Here is a 19,284-nt window from a genome sequence, read left to right as displayed (position 1 = left end):
AAATGGCACCTAATTAAGATTTGTTTTAAAGTAAATTCATTGAGTGATTTAAGTGGTTAAAAGAAACGTTATTCTTTCTTGAGGTTATGAGTTCGAACAGTTGCGCTTGTAGGGTGTTTATGAGTTGTCAATAGCTAAAAAATATTATAAACATATATTATCTTTTAATCACTCGAGATTATTAAAAAAAATAGTTCAAAGTGTGAATCTAATTAAGTTTTTCAAGCCATTCAATTTTATAAGAGGTGAAACAGATGTGATGTAATATTAAATTAAAAGCCTTTGACTTATCAATATATATACAATTAGGAGACTAAAGGTCTATATCACAACTTACAGAAAAATATTTTTATAAATAAAAAATCGATTTTCTTTTTCGATTTTTATTGATAAAATAAAAATATTAATTTTTAATAAAAATATTTGAATCAATCCGCGTCCAACCCACTCAAATTACTCAAACCATATCAGGTAGACCAATTTGGCACTATATGTGTATTAAGTTATAAAATATTCCATTTTCTAAAATTCAATCGAGTATGCTGATACTTTATTGCATTTAAAACATAATATTAATTAATATTTATTTTTTAAAAATATCTACCTATTTTTTCAATCGAAGATTAGTTGATTATTAGAGGAGAAAAAACCATTAATTGGCCACCTAATTACCTTAAAATTGATTTCAATTAATTTTTAGAATAAGGTACACAAATGGTCCCCGACTATACTATTTTTGTGTCCCCCGACTATTATAAATTATAAAATGGTCCTCTGACTATACGCCATTGTTTTATTGAGTCATTCGGCTATTAAAAGATATGAAATGGTAACTACACTATTTATATGTTCCAAAATCGTCCTTATTCGTTACAAAATTGACGGTCATCTAAGCTGGATGTTAACATGATGGTTGAGATATGATAGTCGTTGAGATTCTAATATCACATTTTATCATATCTCAGTCTACATGTTAATGTTCAGCTCAGAATGATGTCCATTTTTTAATAGAAAAAGACATGTTTGGAACATATAAATAGTCGGTGACTATTTTGTAACTTTTAATAATTGAGAGACTCAACAAAGCAATAGTCAAATGAACGTTTTGTAACTTTTAATAGTCGGGGGCTTAACAGAGCATTGTCCTATAATCAAGGGACCATTTATATACTTTACCCTAATTTTTAATTTTGTAACGTGTGATATAATAGTTTAAATACATAAAATTATGTGTATTTTAATTTGAATCCAATTACTATTATATTGATTTAAAAAATAAATGAAAACAACTTGTTAATTTTCCTCTCTAAAACATCGTCGGTCTTAGATTAAATGTTTATCACTCATATTTTATTGTAATTTTTGTTGTGTTTTTCTTCATCTTTTGTTGTTGTTGTTATTGGATATTTATGTTTTAATGCTTTATTTTAACAAGTCATCTGATTTAAGTTTGAATTGTTGGACCTTTCAAATTAAGGTGATTCTGGACTTTAATTTGGAATTGTGTTTTAGGGTCCTTAACTCATCAAATTAATCGTTTGGGCCATTATAATTTGGGTTTAGGCTATTTCATTTTTATTTAGGGCAAAGTACATAATGGTTCATCGACTATAGATTGTTGATTTCTTGAGTCCCTAGGCTATTAAAAGTTATAAAATGGTCACCCAACTATTCATATGTTCCAAACTCGTATTTTTTCGTTAAAAATTAGACGATCGTCTGAGTTGGACGTTAACATGTTGATTGTGATATGATAAAATATGATCCCATAACCGTTTGAATTATATAGTCGTTTCAGATTCTAAAATCAGATTTTATCATATCTCAGTCAACAGGTTAATGTCCAATTTAGACATTTGTCAACTTTTTAATGAAAAAATGATGTGTTTGAAATATATGAATAGTCGGATGACCATTATGTAACTTTTAATAGTCGGTGGACTCAACAAGACACCGTTCTATAGTTGGGGGAGCATTTTGTAACTTAATAGTAAAGGGACTTAACAAAATAATGCCCGATAGTCTAGGACCGCTTTTCTACTTTACCCTTTTATTTATTATATTACAAAATTATTAAAAAAATAGATAAATAAATAAAATCAACGTTTCATGGTAAAGGACACTGTCCTAGTGTCCTTCCCCTGTCTGTGCCACTGTAGCACCCAGGTGCCTCCAACTCATCCTAATCTAACCACGCTCGACCGGCTTTAGAGTCCCCTCTAACAACACCTTCACGCCAAAACATCCCAACATGACCTCTAGCACTATTGGGCTTCCCTTCGTAATAATATTAGCATGTTTTCAGAACTAGACCGGTTAGCGAACCGGCTATGCTATCGGTTCACTAGTTTAATCGGTTGAATCGATTTGACCGGTCAGAAGAACTGGACGACGTTATAATTATTTAAAAATTAAATAAAAATACCAAAAATATTTAATAAAAAATAATTTTTTATATCACAAGTCATATTCAAAGCCAGTTATAACATATATAAGTTAAAAACCATAAAATCAAATGAAACAAAATGATTCAAATTAACTACAACATAATATTTAAGGTAAAACATATTAAATAATAAATATAATTATATAACTATAATTAAAAAAATAAATTTGGGGCTAAAAAAATCATAACAAAATGATATTGTTTGGTTTTATTTAAAAAAAAACAATCTCACATGGCTAAGAAACATAGAAGAACATCCCAACTAACTTCTATAAATAATAGAGGTAATTTGACATTCAAAATCATAGAGCCTTTTGGTGAGCATTGAGTGAACTATTATTTCACTTCAATCAAGCTCGAATTTTAGGTTTCAATCGAGCTTCTAAATTTTTTTTTTGAGTTGAAGCCTTTTCGAGTTCAAGTTTCAATATTATATTTCGAGTTCGAGTTGAACTTGATAATTTTTAGCTCGTGGTTTAAGTCGAGTTGAGTTTACCTTTAAAGTTTTCAAGTTCGAGTTGAGCTCAGCAATAATCGAGTTCGACTTGGCTCGTTTAACAAACGACGTCGTTTGGTTTAATTTTTAAAAAAATAAATAAAATTGGTGTTTTTTTCCGGTTTTTTCCAGTTTTTAGCCGGTCCGGTTCGAACGGTTCAACGGTTCCGGCCGGTTCACTAGTAGCGGTTCAACCGGTGTAGATTAAACCGGACTAGACAGTGGTTTCCGGTTGAATCAGCCGGTCCGGTCCGATTTTCAAAACAGTGAATATTAGAGATGAATACGAGTCGTGTTAGGTAGAATTTTTGACTCATTTTAACTTGATTTAAAAATTAAATCAAATATGATTTGGTTTTTTCATTTTAAATCTGATCAAATTTAATCGCATCCTTTAAAAAAAATCGACCCAAATGAAATATAATTAAATTTTTTTATATGATCAGAATAGAACCTGTCGAGTTCATGCCAATTGCTTATCCCTAGACAACATCCTCATTCTTTCTTTTATTTTACTTATGAATTAAAAGTTCATTTACTCTAATGCATGTATTAAAAGTTTGGTAATTAAAATGCAAGTACTTTAAAAATTTAGGGATTATCAATGTAGTTTATCATAAAATATATTTGATAAAAAATTACTTCATACTTAATTTGTTATTGGGATGGTTAAATTATATGAGCCGGATGGGTTTTAACCCTCCTTTGAATCTATATGATCAAAACTTTAAAAATTTAGATTCACATTGATTCAGTTTTCGTTTAATGATAAAGTGAAGTTTGGTCCTAGTAAGATTTAGAATGAAATTTTTTCAATTTGACTTAGTACAATAATATAATTTTCTCCATATATTTAGAGATAATTACTATAAATTGTACATATTTCAATTATAAACATCTTTTTCGAATAAAAATGAAAAAAATATTATGTTAATCAATTTTTTATCTTAAAATTAAAATCAAGTTCGATTCGTGTGGAAAATCATCAAACATACAATTAGCCGAGACATCGAACAATCAAGGCGATAGGGGAAATGACGCGAAGGATCGTGAAGTTACATGGCGACAGGAGCCAAGGCAAATAGTTTGTATGAGAGGACCGCAAACAGCATAGACATCAAGAAATATCCTAGGTGAGCTAGTCCGTGATCGTCAGAGTGGAGTGACGAGGGCATCGCTAGATTTGGTGGGAGAGAATGTCACGGACCGCAGAGTTGGGCTCGAGACATTTGTGCAAGTGTCCGACCAAGAGGTTCAAGATGGAGTATCGGGTTTGCGAAGACCACTAAACTTAGTCCATCACTTGTATGAATTTTTTTAACTTTTAAATCGGATTTGAAGTGATAAAAAATCTGATATTGCACATAAGTAATTATTATTGTATGAATACAATATTTTGTTGTATAAAATAATTGTATATCATAACATTTTGTGTATGGCGCTAATTGTTTAGATGAAAAATTAAAATGTTATTATATTTAATTTAGATAGTTATAAAAATTTATAACATTTTTGGTTGTAAACGAAAATATTTTAAAAATAACATCTTTTATTTTAAACTAAAATGTCATATTGTTCAATCTAAGAAGTTACACTTTAATAAGATTTTCAGTTGGAACAAATTTTGTTATTTTTAATCGTACATAATAAGTTATATTTTAATAATAAATTATATTTTAGAATTTCGGAGACCTACTAGTAATTTTTAAAAGTAAAGGATGATATTTTCTGGACAAAGGAAAAGTATTTAGATTTTGCATCAAAGGTCAATAACTGTACCTTTCCATAATAAGTAAAATAAATTGACAGGCTAACTTAGGGATCGGTACGTGACCTAATTTGATTAATTTTGACTTGATTCGGTTCTATTCGATTTTATTGAATTATGTTTTCAAAAAGAAATTTGGGTTTTGATTGAGTTTTCTAGAGTATATGTTCGGGTCAGATCGGTTTGTTTAAGATGTAAAATGTTCGATTTGACCTAATTTAGAAGGTAATATAATTATATCTTATATATTTAGAGATAATTATAATAATACTTCTCTATATTATTATTATTATTATTTAATTAGATCATATTTTTATTGAATAAAAATAATATTTTTTATAAATATATTTGTTTCGGTTTGGGTCAAATTCAAGTTTTATCTCAAAAAGGTAGATTGTATAAAGTCACCCTTAACCCTAATCGAATCGAGTTTCAAGTGTAGACTGAAGAATATATATTTTTTAGATTAAGTCAGATTCACGTAAATCCGATCCAACTCGAACCATGCCCTTCCTAGGTTATTCCAATTGTGTGTTTGACTTCTCGGAAATAGTAGCAATGTAGCATCGTTTTATATATTATCCTTGCGCTTGATTTATGGCATAACCAGAAAACTTATAAAGCTCAATAGTGAAATCCAAAGAAAATCCGATTGGAAGTCCTTGAGATGAGATTTAGAAGATTTTTTTTTTTGAATGAATAAGATTTAGAAGATGAAAGAACCTTTCCTGCTAACAGCCCCTACTTCCAAGGGTTGCTTCAAAGCCCTACCTTTCATCTTCGGTATACTCTTCCGCCTCGCCTGTCTATTTCTTTTCTTTTTCCCAGATCCATTAATGGCGATTTCATCGTTTTAATGCAAACGAATTTCGATCTGTGACAGCGGCCGAGGTCTTCCAAAATGTGCCCAGTGTGGGGTTGTTGCCCAACATGATTCTGTATTTGACGACCGAATATGAGTTGGAAAATGCTGAAGCGGCTAACTTGATCTTCATCTGGTCAGCTGCAAACCAGTTCACTCCTGTCATTGGTGCTTTTCTTGCAGATTCTTATGTGGGAAGGTACCCCATGATAGGGTTCGGATCCATTTTCAGCTTCCTGGTAACCCTCTTACTTCCTCTACATGTTTTCTGCCTTCGTGACGCTGTATATGATGGAACTATGTTCTTTTAGTAGATTCAATAATTATTTTAACTATTATTCTATTCTATATATATATATATATATTAATTCGTCAACATTTATTTTAGTACAAAATGATATTAATTGGATATAAATAGTTAGTTAATTAATTTAGTTGTTGTAGTTGATATGAGATTATCACATCATCATTTTTAACATTATATTTAATGTCATCACTTTCAAAATCTGACGTGTGATATGTCATTGCTTTTAATGCGTGATATGTATCATATCATCATTTCAACATGTGACATGTGGTATGTCACCACCTTTAACACGTGACATGTTCTATGTTATTACTTTCGACACGTATTCGTAACATATATCATATTATCACTTTTGGACACGTGACATGTGATCATCACTTTTTTATACATGACATATATCATATCATCACTTTTCGACATGTATCATATAATCCCTTTCAACACGTGACATATGGTATGTCACCACAGTTGACGCATAGCATGTTTTATGACATTACTTTCAACACATTGCACATATCATATCATTATTTTTCGACACATGATATATGACATGTTATCTCTTTTTGATACATGACATGTTATCACATCATCAATTTTTTACATGTACATATATTACATCATCAATTTTTGATACTCGACACATGTTATGTCATCACTTTTCAACACGTAACATGTCAGATCATTATTTTGTACACGTAACAGTTTCACGTCACCAACATGCGTTAACATTAGTCAATTAACGATTTTTATTAAACTAATATGTATTTTGTCTCATGATAAAACATTGAAATAAAATAATAAGAATCAAAGTAATTAATTTATCAAACATTAGAGTGAATTTTATATCATATAATAATTGGTGAAGGTATGGATTGTTTATGATTCTTTTATGACATAGGGGATGTTTCTTTTATGGCTAACCGCCATGTTTACAGAAGCAAGGCCTAGTGACAAAATTAATCGGTCCTGCGAATCCCCCACAACACCCAAACTTCTGCTCTTGTATTCTTCATTAGCAATAATCTCTATTGGAGGCGGTGGCATAAAATGATCTTCCTTGGCCTTCGCTGCAGATCAGCTGACCCAGAGAAACAGCTCGGCAAATGCAAGAGCCTTGGAGAGTTACTTCAGTTGGTACTATGTTTTCGTCCAATCTTCGGCTCTAATTGCATTAACTTGCACCGTTTATGTTCAGGACAAGCTCGGATGGAAAATCGGATTCGGGGTTCCTGCCATTGTAATGTTCATTTCATGTTTGTTCTTCTTCTTGGCGTCACCATTGTACGTCAAGTTGAAAGCCGGGAAAAGCTTGTACACCAGTTTCGCTCATGTTCTATCAGCCTCCTTTCGGAATCGACACATCGACTTGTCGTCCCAAAATGAGATCCAGTATTTCCGAAAGGGACCGATGCTTCACGTACCAAATGAACAACTGAGGTTTCTGAATAAAGCTTGTGTGATAAGCAACCCTCAACTGGATTTAACCTCGGATGGAAATGTGTTGAGAAGTGTGTATAACAGAGAATATACACAGTAAAGAATTGCATTGATTCATATTAGTTAGTACACTGCTTTTATAACAATGGTTTAGCTAACCATTAACCACCTAACAAACTAACTGACTTAGCTAATCAACCTAACAGACTAACCACCTTTACATGCATCAGTCTAACATTCCCCCTGCTCTTCCTTTTCTCCTTTTGACAGCAACCTAACATTCCCTCTACTTTTCCTTCTTGATGAAAAGATGAACAATTGAATCGAAAGTGCGGATGCTTCCTTCCGTTCACTTGAATCGAAAGTGTCGATGCTTCCTTTCGTTCTTCTTGAATCGAAAGTATCGATGCTTCCTTCCGTTCACTTTGAATCAAAAGTGCTAATGCTTCCTTTCGTTCTTCTTATTCACCTTCATTTCTTCCTTCTTCACCCTCTTTTACAAGGTTCCTTGACATACTTTTTTTTCTAATCAAGAGTTAAAGTTGTCCACCTAGAATTCTTTGTAGAATCCATACAAACTCCTGTTTGAGCTAACAAAGCCCATGTTTCAGAATTGTAACAGCTAGATATCACGAAAAAAAAACACGCCTAGTAACATCTAAATTGCAACGTTCTTGATATGAGATAATCGAGCTTTGCCATCTTCCTCATCTCAGATGGGCACCAATCTACTGTAGTAAGTTCACCATGGTGATTCTTCAAGATGATAGGCTCCGCTTGAGGCTTGTTCACCTTCCAAATATGAGCATTTCCTTTGCTGGAACCACTTAGTATGTAGTCTGCGTCTGGACTGATTGCTGACTTCACATAAAAAAAACTCTATTTGGAATCCAGAGAAAGTTTGCACCGGGCCCTTATCAAGCTGAACTATATTATACAAGTATATCCTGTTGTCCATGCATGATGATGTTAGAAACACTCCTTTTGAGTCCTGGGACAAGCTAGATATACCCTTTTTAGATGCAACCTCTGGTTGGGGACATGCCTGAGTGACATGGGATTTCAGATTCCTTGTATCTCAGAACTTCACAACGCTGTCTGCAGCTCTAGACATTGCAATGGAAATGTTATCTTTGAGATAAAGAACTGAAGTAATGGTTACAACAGCAGGCTTGCCACGTCTACCCCGCCTTGCTTGAGATGAAGGATGAGCTCCTTTGACCAGAATAGTTGGTGCAAGGCAAACTTCATCACTTCTACTTCGGGAGTTGATCTTGCATCTTAGATCCCAAACGGAAAAGGACCCATCTCTCGAACCGAAAACAACTAGATCAGAATTAGTAGAATGAGAACTCAAACATTTTACACTTCCTGTGTGCAACATTAAGACTCCAGTGCATTTCTTTTCCTGAGCATCCCATACCTTTTTAGTTCGATCCCCTGAAGTTGTTAAAATGTAACTATCATCCTTCATCCAACATACATCAAATATGGCATTTTCATGAGCAACCCATTCACTAATTCTTGCTTTTTCAGTATTTCCCTGGTGTGATGCAGCGGTATCTTCCACTATATGAATCCCCTTCGTTTGTCTGACAGCATGAAACGGTTTAGTCATCGTACGCCAGCGACCTTCCATTTTAAGCGGCGGTGGAAACAGAAGCCGGCGGCAACGGATGAGGAGGAGGACGAACTCCATGCAGCAACTGTGAATCAGCAGCAACCATGAACACCGAAACTTCTTGCAGCAGAAACGATTTCTCCAGGACTTATGGCGATTGATACCATGTTGAGAAGTGTGTATAACAGAGAATATACACAGTAAAGAATTGCATTGATTCATATTAGCTAGTACACTGCTTTTATAACAATGGTTTAGCTATCCATTAACCACCTAACAAACTAATTGACTTAGCTAATCAACCTAACAGACTAACCACCTTTACATGCATCAGTCTAACAAAATGCTTCGAATCCATGGAGACTTTGTACAATACATCAAGTAGAAGAGTTGAAGGCATTAATCCGAGTGATGCCGGTCTGGTCTACCGGAATCGTAATAACCGTGTCGTATTCTTTTATAGTAATCCAAGCAAGTACCATGGACAGACACATAACTCCGAATTTCGAAATCCCAGCAGGTTCGTTTGGTGTTTTGCATCAGTCACTATTGTGGTAGCAATTGCTTTGTATGATCGGATAGCTCTTCCTTCAGCATCAAAAATCAAAGTAAAATGAGTTCGACTTGGTGTCAAACAGAGAATGGGGATCGGACTTTTGTGGTCTTGTGCAGCCATGGTATCGTTAGCAATCGTGGAGTGTATTCGACGGGAAATAGCGATCCGTGAAGGACTTTCGGATATACCGCAAGCCACGGTGCACGTTTCTGCACTATGGATTCTGCCATATAGCATCTCGGGTGGATTGGCTTCGGCGTTCAGTGGAGTCGGACAGGCGGAATTCTTTTACATGGAGTTACCTAAAAGCATGTCAACCGTTGCAGCCAATCTTCAATCACTCGGAGCTTCGGCGGGAAGTGTGGCGGGGAGTTTTATAACGAGCACAGTCGATGGTGTCACTAAAAGAAGAGGAGAAACTTGGATTTCAAGCAATATTAACAGAGGGCAATATGATTACTTCTACCGGCTTCTGGCTGCATTGAGTGTTGTCAATTTCATCTATTTTCTAGCTTGCAGCAACGCTTATGGTCCGTGCCATGGCGATAAGTTTCGGGTTCGAGCTCAGGCATCTGAAAAAGAAGATCACGAGATCGGTTAAGTTGCTGGTAGTGGTAAGTGCAAATCCAACGTTATAAATATTTGTAATTAATTTTAAATAAAAATCTAAATAACTCAACTTGAATTTCATAAACTCAAATTTTTTAATAAAATCTGAATTATAAATTAGAATTCGTCAATTCAAATAACTCAATTCTTTTTACTCAAATCAATTTGACTCGATCGAATACTCACTCTAATAATAGTATATGAATATGATTTTAAATTTGTTGATTTAACAGTAACAGAATCAAATACAATTTCTTTTTTGTTTCAACCTCTTTAAAATTACAGTCTTAAGATCAACTAAGTTGAGATGAAAATGGAAAAATATAAATGTAACCATGCCAATGAAATCCAAACTGAAAACATATAGAATTACAATAAAAAAATTAAGGTAGGTGATAATAAATATAAATATATATTTTTATAACATTAGCTTTAGTTTTTATTCCAAATAGAACACATGTTTCTCTCATGTTTAAATTTTCTAAAGTCATGTTTTTGGCACTAAAATTTGGAGATAACAAATCTGTCCATGTTTATAATTATAAAATTATAGTTGAATTTTAACGTTGTGAACAAAGTAAATTAAATTAAAAAAATCTTTATAATGAACCTTTACATTATTAATTTAAATTAATCAATTAATAAATTAAATACTAGTAGTTAAATAAAAAAATATTTTCTATATCATTATGATCAAATTTTTTCGTGATACATATTTTTGCACCTCATCCACGATAATTTTGAAAAATGTTATAATACAATTGATATTATTTTATTAATCTGTGATGATTAGTAGGTAGCTTATTTTTTAAAGGCTCTCAAAATCTCTAGAGATAACAAGCGTATCTTTAACTAGTAGACACCAATATTCAATCAAATGAAATATGCTAAGAATAATACATTTGCTTTAAAAGCTTTTGTCAAGATCTCCATTTTCTAAAACCTTTCCTTTCCCTTTTAATTGGCTGTTTTAGTTCAACCCCTACAACCAATATCTGTCTCGTGAGAAACATGCTGAGAATTTGAATTTTGTCCGATTATAATTTTTTTTATAAAATATTTAGATCCAATAAAACAAAAAAGATTGTGACCAATTCTATTTTAATTACTTGAATTTTCTTAATTTACACACATATATTATGAAATAAATTACTAAATATATTAAAAAAAGATATATATATATATATATATATATATATATATATATATATAGTTTTTTGCATGGTATTAATTAACTCCTTTAGGATTTCTTTGGATTATATATACATTTTCCAAAAAAAAATGAAATTAATACACTTAAAAATGCCAAATCAAAACTAGACCAATTCACTCACATATATAGTGCATACTTAATTACTGCACCAAATGCCTTTTGTATGTGTGTTAAGAATCACTTGCACAATATAAAACATTTTTAGTTTTACTCAGATTTGAAACCGTTAGATGAGTGAAAATAGACGATTGAGATTAATTTCTTATTTTTTTCGAGCGAATATCTTCTAATTTCCTACTACGAATCTTAGTTGTTTATTTTTACTCATCTAATAGTTCTAAATCTGTGTAGTACTAAAAAATTATACTGTATAATTGAATCTTATATATATAAAACACATGATCAAAGATATCTAAAGAAAATTCTCATTGGTTTCACCTACGACCTACCCCTGCATATGGAGGAGAAAATAAGTGGTGGTTGGTGATGATCTTGACTTTCGAGCTTAACAACCCCCTTATTATTATCTTTATCTATCGTTAATGCCTCATTCAATCATCATTTATACATTTTATGTTTATTTTTCTTTGGATAATGCAATTTTTTGACAAAAAAACCTTGCTTTTTAAAGTTGAAATAAACACTCCAACAACATTTTATTTTTCTTCTTTTTTGGAAACAAATGAAAAGGTCTACTCCATAAGAGGTTGATATTCTTTAGGTATACTTAATTCTCACATAGGGCTTTTATTTTATGGAAAAAAAATAACAAAAATTTACTTTGGTTCATAAGAGAAACCCTAAATATAGACAAAACCTATTTTCTATAAATATTATTGATTTTTTTCTAATTATCATTAAAGTTGAGAAAAATAAATATATAATTTGGATTCTCTTTTAAATTTTTATGGGGGATAAAAAAGTGATGAAAAGTTGATATGTGCATATAATATTTACAAGTGTGAATCATTAGAAAAAGAATGGATAAAATTGTTGAAAAATAATGAATATAATATTTTAACAAAAAAATAGAATTAAAAGAAAACTCAAGAGACCTTAAAAGGGAGATGGATGGAGGAAGATATATACTGTTGACAACACCCTACCAACCTTTAAGCAATTAATTAATTGAAATGGGGTTGGTAGATTCTCCACTAATATATAAGTGGTGGAAATCTTTTAAGATTTTTTTAATTTGTTTTACAAAAATAATTTAAAAATATTATGTTTGAAATTCATTCGGATTTTTTCAAATAATTGAAAAAAATATTTTTTTTACATAAAATTGTATTTTCAAAAATTAATTTGCAAAAATAAACCAAACTTACTATTATAATTTCATTTTAATGGTTTTATCTATTTGTTTTCCAAATGAGAGAGTTATTGCCATTTCCATGCAAAAATTAATTATAGAAAAGCAACTTAGGTTGGGAAACTTACCCAAACAATTCAAACCAACTTCTAAAAGGACATTAACATATATGTGTATTGGCAAAGTTTAAGTTAGCTTATTGTTTAGGTTTCATCAGATAAATGAATGAAAATAACCTAATAATAAAATGGTAGTTTAGAAAAAATATTTATTTTTAAAAGTTAGTAATCGTTTAAGAGCGGAAAATTATTATAAATAAACTCTTACCTAAATATTTGTTTATTAATCTTAGGTGATTGCAAGATAATATATGTTCGAAAACTCTCAATCATTTGACAATGAACGCTCAAACATCCCTATAGACATGGTAATCGAATTTAAAATCTCTAAAGATAATAACCATCATTTTAACCACTGAAATTGTGTGTTTCGTGTTCTTCCCTACATGTTAATTACTTAATTAGCATCATGTTATTAGAGTGTTCTCAAAATTAGATATAACTATTCTAATAACCTATCGTTTTCGGTCCAAAGCTAAAGTTTAGGCATCGTGGTGACTTGTATAATTTTTTTAATATTCATTGGTATTTTATTTATTTATCAATTAATTTAGATCAAATAACACTACAAAAGTATATTATAGAATCAGCTCTCTCAATTTAATTTTCGCTATTCAATTAATCTGATGGAAAGATAAATTAAAAGGAGAGCTTTTCTATGATAACTTTAGGTCGTTGAAGTGAGTACTAGTTTAGGCGACGATAAATAATAACAATAAAAAATAGAGAAGAATTAAATTCGTTTAAAAGGAAAAAAATAATTAAATTGATATTTTATTTAAACTTTAATGATTAATTTAAAAATAATAATATTTTAACCTATAATTTCATTGAAATAATGTAAATGATTAAAAAAAATAAGTAATAAGTTAATAATGTAAATGATTAAAAAAAGGTATTTTTTTATAAAATATGTTAAAAATTTAATAAAATTAAAACAAAAGAGATCATTTTTATATTTTTTCTAAAAGTATTTTGAAAAAATCATTATATATATATATTAAATTAAAATATAGTTGTATCATTATATTTAGGGTAAACTATAATGTTGATCCCTTTTATTTTTGATTTATCTTATTTTGATCACCAAACTTGAAAAAAATGTTCTAGTCACTTTTGTTTTTGATATGTTTTATTTTGGTCACTAAGTCCTTAGCTTTAGTTAGTTTGATGACATGAAACATTTGTAAAAATGTTTAAATTTTAACTTGAACTTTAAATTAGATAGACTAGTAGTTTGACCCTCAAAATTTAGATAAAGTATCAAAAAAATTTAACAGTCAATGGTACTGGTGACGGAAATAGATGGCGGTTGATAGAGGGGGACTTTGATCAAATTCATGGGTAAAACTAATATTCTATATAAAGTTTAAGGGTCAAATTAGTATTTTATTAAAAATTCATGGCCAAATTAATATTTTGTTAAAATTCACGGGTTAAGTTAAAATTTAAACATATTTACTAACATATTACGTTATTAGACTAACGAGAGTTAACGACTCAATGACCAAAATAAGACATATAAAAGATAAAAATGACTAGAATGTAACTTTTTCAAAATTAGTGACCAAATTAAAATAGATGAAACCAAATGTGACCACCAATGTAGTTACCCTTACATTAATTAAAAAAAGAGAATTTTACTATTTCAAAATCCACTGCCTGCCACTTTATGCCACCCTGGGCCTCATATGTAAACTTATTCGATTTTAATTTTTACACCCCTTTAACTTTCTATTCAATCTACACTAAATACATAAACATTGAAATTCGTCTCAAAAAAAGTACACCATCATATCTTATTACGTATTCATAAATTCATATTCTTTAAATTTCGTAAATAAAAATTATTATTGTTAATTAGAATAAATGGATTAGATTGATAATGGGTGATTCATCACTTTTAATCTGAGTGAAAAATCATAGTTGGTGGTGATATTATAATTGATCGATGTTTAGGTCTTTTGTCTTCATAAAAAGGTAAGAGAGGATCGAATTAAGAAAAATATTTATGATCTTTCTCTCTGTCTCGTTCGAGAGGTTTTGTAATAACTTTTAATGCTTGTATAAAGCATATAACCATTATAACAAGTTTAGTAGTTATGATTTACTGACAATAAATTTTGATTCTGACAGATAACATAGTTCTCGTTAAATGTCATATAAAAAGACTGTATCTTCCCGAGGTGCACATAGTTCATGAGTCTCGGATCTTTATTATTGAGGAGGAGGAGGAATGCTCTTGAAATCATGATGTGCCTTTATCTTAAAAGGAGTACTTCGTAATCCTTTAAATACAAAGATTAATTTTACGAAAAAAAATAAAAAAAATACAACAATTATGTATTTAATTGTATTTAATCTTATGATCTAAAAAATTAACAATATTAACTAAGTTAATTGAATTAAAACTAATTAAACCATTTAGAGAAGAATTTAGATGATTTATACTGATCTTGAAGAAAAATAGCACTTTTAATATGTTATATTTATTTTTTCATATCATAATCCTATTATGATATTGTGTATTTATATAATTTTTTACAGGCCAAATATATTTTTAATAATATTTTTCAACCTATAAAGGCAAAATGGTAATTTTACACTTAGGATTGAGGATGACGCCGTTGATTTCGTGTCTCCCCGAGTGCTCACCAACCCCCATTTCTCTTTCAATAAAAAAATTCTTGTATTTTCATGCTTAGAGTTTTAATTGAACGGCCACCAATTAAATTAAACCACGTGTCAAAATCGTAACGATGGGAAAACCATGAAGATCCAACGGCCACATAATGTTCTCAACTAACCCATCGGCCAACCCACCCAGCATTTTCATTTTTTTAAAAAAATAATATTTTCCCTCTATTTAAAGCTACGGATTATCGTTCAACGAACTCAGGAAAATTTTCATTTTCCCGGAAAATTTCCTTTTCGAAAAAAACACCTTTGTTTTATCAATCATTAGCTATTGAATTCCGCCTGTAGAGCTTCTCATCGATGGAACCAATGGAGATCGTTACGGGTAACTGCAATGGCGGAAATGGTTTCTGCACACCTGCTGCTGCTGCTGATCCATTGAACTGGGCCGCGTCGGCTCAGTCGATGAAAGGTAGCCATCTCGATGAAGTGAAGCGAATGGTGGAGGAGTACAAGAATCCGGTGGTTCGTCTCGGTGGCGAAACGCTAACGATAGCTCAAGTGAAGGCCATTGCCAACCGCGACGCCGCCGTCCAGGTGGAGCTCTCGGAGGAGGCTCGGCCGGCGGTCAAGGCGAGCAGTGATTGGGTGATGGAAGCAATGAAAAGAGGTACGGACAGTTACGGCGTCACCACTGGCTTTGGTGCAACCTCTCATCGTAGAACCAAACAGGGCGCTGCTCTCCAAAAGGAGCTTATAAGGTAACTTTTGGATTTTCTATTTTTTACGTCATAATAATATAAATTTATATTATTTATATTATCTGAACTAATAAAATGTTTACATGTAATAAGAAATTTAATCTTGAATTATTTGTACATGATTGTTTAGATGCTTGATAAAAGAAGTATTATTTTTACGTGTCATAATAATATTTATAATTAAAATTTTATATAAATTTCAATATATTAATTCCTCATATTTTTTATGAATTAAATATAGATATATTAAATTTTTTAATTTTATATATTTTTTTAATATATAAAATTAAACTGTTAAGATTATCTTATTTTTTTTGTAAATATTTTCAATTTCTTTTTATTAATCTCAATCATTCATTTATATTTATATAGCTATTTTAAAAATATATAAAATTAAAAATTTGATACAGACGGATTTTATCTTTATTTTTATTGCATAGTAAAAAAAGTTTTTTCGTATAGATATGATATTCCATAAACTTAGGTAACTAAAAGCTAATGAGCCATTAAATTGGCCATAATTAGCACAACGCACTTACCGTCGAGTTTGGTAGTTGTATTTATTTTCAGCTATATATCTCCCTCATTAATTAATTATGTGAAATACAACACTTTGTTTTTGTCACCTGCTCGAACCTTCTTCTTAAATTTTCAAATTTTTTCAAAAATAATTTTAAAATTATTAAAGAATAAAAATTATATAAATATTTTTTTAGATAAATTCTAAGTTTAATACTTAAATTATCACTATAATTTATCTTTTTAATAATTTCTACCTAGGGAAGAACGAAGGGGAAGGATAATTTTTGTTACTAATGAATATTGAATTCATAATCTAAAAAATAAGAGATGTATCAACGGATAGTTTTTAATCATTTATTCTATAGGTTGTTGACTTATCTTTTTATTTTATAGATTTAAGAAAACGTTTTATATTATCGATCAAATATATGGTGCATTCACTCTAATTCTGGTTGACATTAAATTCGAGATAAATTTTGAGTTTTCATATTGAGTTGTTTTTTTATCGTTTTCCTTCATTTATTTCTTCATGTAGGGGAAAATTTTGTATGGATTTTACAAAAAAAAAAAAAAGGAAATCGAATCTTGTTTTCTTTCATTTGTTTGGTGTTGAAGTAAAATTCAAGAAACATTAGAAAAGATAAACAAAGCCGGCAATCTCTCACCGGGTCGAGAAATGGTAAAATTCTTGTTGAAAAATTATACTATTAACTTGACTATGTCATAGTTTTTATCTGCTAAATTTTAGTATAGATTATTATCGGATATGTTTAAATGTTTAATATCATTTTCATTTACGTGACTAAATATAATTTTGAACAGGTTCTTGAATGCTGGAGTTTTCGGCCAAGGGACCGAGTCATGCCACACTTTGCCCCACACCGCGACGAGGGCTGCCATGCTTGTACGGATCAACACTCTGTTGCAAGGCTATTCCGGCATCCGATTCGATATCCTGGAAGCCGTTACTAAGCTCCTCAACGTCAACATCACACCATGTGTGCCACTGAGGGGCTCAATCAGTGCATCAGGTGACCTGGTTCCACTCTCCTACATAGCTGGCCTTTTGACCGGCAGGCCAAACTCTAAAGCTTTGGGACCTAATGGTGAGACCTTGAACCCCACTGAGGCCTTTGCCAAAGCTGGAATCAATGGTGGGTTCTTCGAGTTGCAGCCCAAGGAGGGTCTGGCTCTGGTTAACGGAACCGCGGTCGGGTCCGGGTTAGCGTCCTTGGTCCTTTATGAGGCTAATGTGTTGGCTGTTCTCTCTGAAGTTATGTCAGCCGTTTTTGCTGAAGTTATGCAAGGAAAACCCGAGTTTACAGACCATTTGACACATAAACTCAAGCATCATCCGGGACAAATTGAGGCTGCTGCTATTATGGAACACATTTTGGATGGTAGCTCTTACATTAAAGCAGCTCAAAAGTTGCATGAAATGGATCCTCTTCAGAAGCCAAAACAAGACCGATACGCTCTTCGAACATCGCCTCAATGGCTCGGTCCTCAGATCGAAACGATCAGGTTTGCGACCAAAATGATCGAACGAGAGATCAACTCTGTGAATGACAATCCATTGATCGATGTCTCGAGAGATAAGGCATTACATGGAGGGAACTTCCAGGGTACCCCGATCGGTGTATCGATGGACAACACTCGTTTAGCCATTGCTGCGATCGGCAAACTCATGTTTGCTCAATTCTCGGAGCTTGTTAACGATTACTACAACAACGGGTTGCCTTCAAACTTGTCGGGAGGCCGGAACCCGAGTCTGGACTACGGTTTCAAGGGGGCCGAAATCGCGATGGCTTCGTATTGTTCCGAGCTTCAATTCCTCGGAAACCCTGTTACCAACCATGTGCAAAGTGCCGAGCAACATAACCAAGATGTGAACTCTCTAGGGTTAATCTCAGCAAGAAAAACAGCCGAAGCTGTTGACATATTGAAGCTCATGTCATCAACTTTCTTGGTTGCCCTCTGCCAAGCCATTGACTTGAGGCATTTGGAAGAGAATTTGAAGAACACTGTGAAGAACACAGTTAGCCAAGTGGCTAAACGAGTCCTAACAATGGGATCGAACGGCGAACTTCACCCGTCGAGATTCTGCGAAAAGGACCTTCTACGAGTCGTCGATCGTGAGCATCTCTACGCCTACGTCGACGACCCCTGCAGTCAGAACTACTCATTAATTCAAAAGCTGAGACAAGTTCTAGTAGACCATGCATTGATGAACGGTGAGAAAGAACTGGACTCAACCACATCAATCTTCCAAAAGATTGGTGCATTCGAAGAAGAGCTGAAAACACATCTACCTAAAGAAGTCGAGAATGCCAGGACCGAATTAGAGAATGGGAATCACACTATCCCGAACAAGATCGAAGAATGCAGGTCGTATCCGTTGTACAAGTTCGTGAGGGACGTCCTGGGAACAAGTTTGTTGACCGGCGAGAAGACGATCTCGCCGGGAGAAGAATGTGACAAGGTTTTCACGGCGATGTGTGAAGGGAAGTTGATTGATCCATTGCTGGATTGCTTGAAAGACTGGAACGGTGCTCCTTTGCCTATCTGCTAAACAAGGGGGTATGTTTTTCCCCATTTGTGCAACAAACTTCACTGTT

General features: G+C 32.2%; 1 protein-coding gene and 2 pseudogenes across 1 annotated transcript; 2 read left to right on the top strand and 1 right to left on the bottom strand.

Moving 5' to 3' along the window:
* Positions 1-5,423: 5,423 nt before the first annotated feature.
* On the top strand, positions 5,424-10,094 carry LOC120213414 (annotated as a pseudogene).
* On the bottom strand, positions 7,965-9,159 carry LOC120213063 (annotated as a pseudogene).
* A 5,576-nt stretch (positions 10,095-15,670) lies between the features above and the next one.
* On the top strand, positions 15,671-19,239 carry LOC120213237 (phenylalanine ammonia-lyase G4-like). The gene is made up of 2 exons (XM_039211391.1): positions 15,671-16,144; positions 17,489-19,239. The coding sequence occupies exons 1-2, from the start codon at positions 15,744-15,746 to the stop codon at positions 19,236-19,238; spliced, it is 2,151 nt and encodes a 716-aa protein (XP_039067322.1). The 5' UTR covers positions 15,671-15,743; the 3' UTR covers position 19,239.
* Positions 19,240-19,284: the final 45 nt, after the last annotated feature.

Source organism: Hibiscus syriacus, unplaced genomic scaffold (genome assembly GCF_006381635.1).
Source record: "Hibiscus syriacus cultivar Baekdansim isolate YM2019G1 unplaced genomic scaffold, ASM638163v2 tig00110020_pilon, whole genome shotgun sequence".
In the NCBI taxonomy this organism is placed as follows: domain Eukaryota; kingdom Viridiplantae; phylum Streptophyta; class Magnoliopsida; order Malvales; family Malvaceae; genus Hibiscus; species Hibiscus syriacus.
The sequence above is the reverse complement of the archived record's forward strand: the minus strand, read 5'-3'. Positions and strand labels throughout refer to the sequence as shown.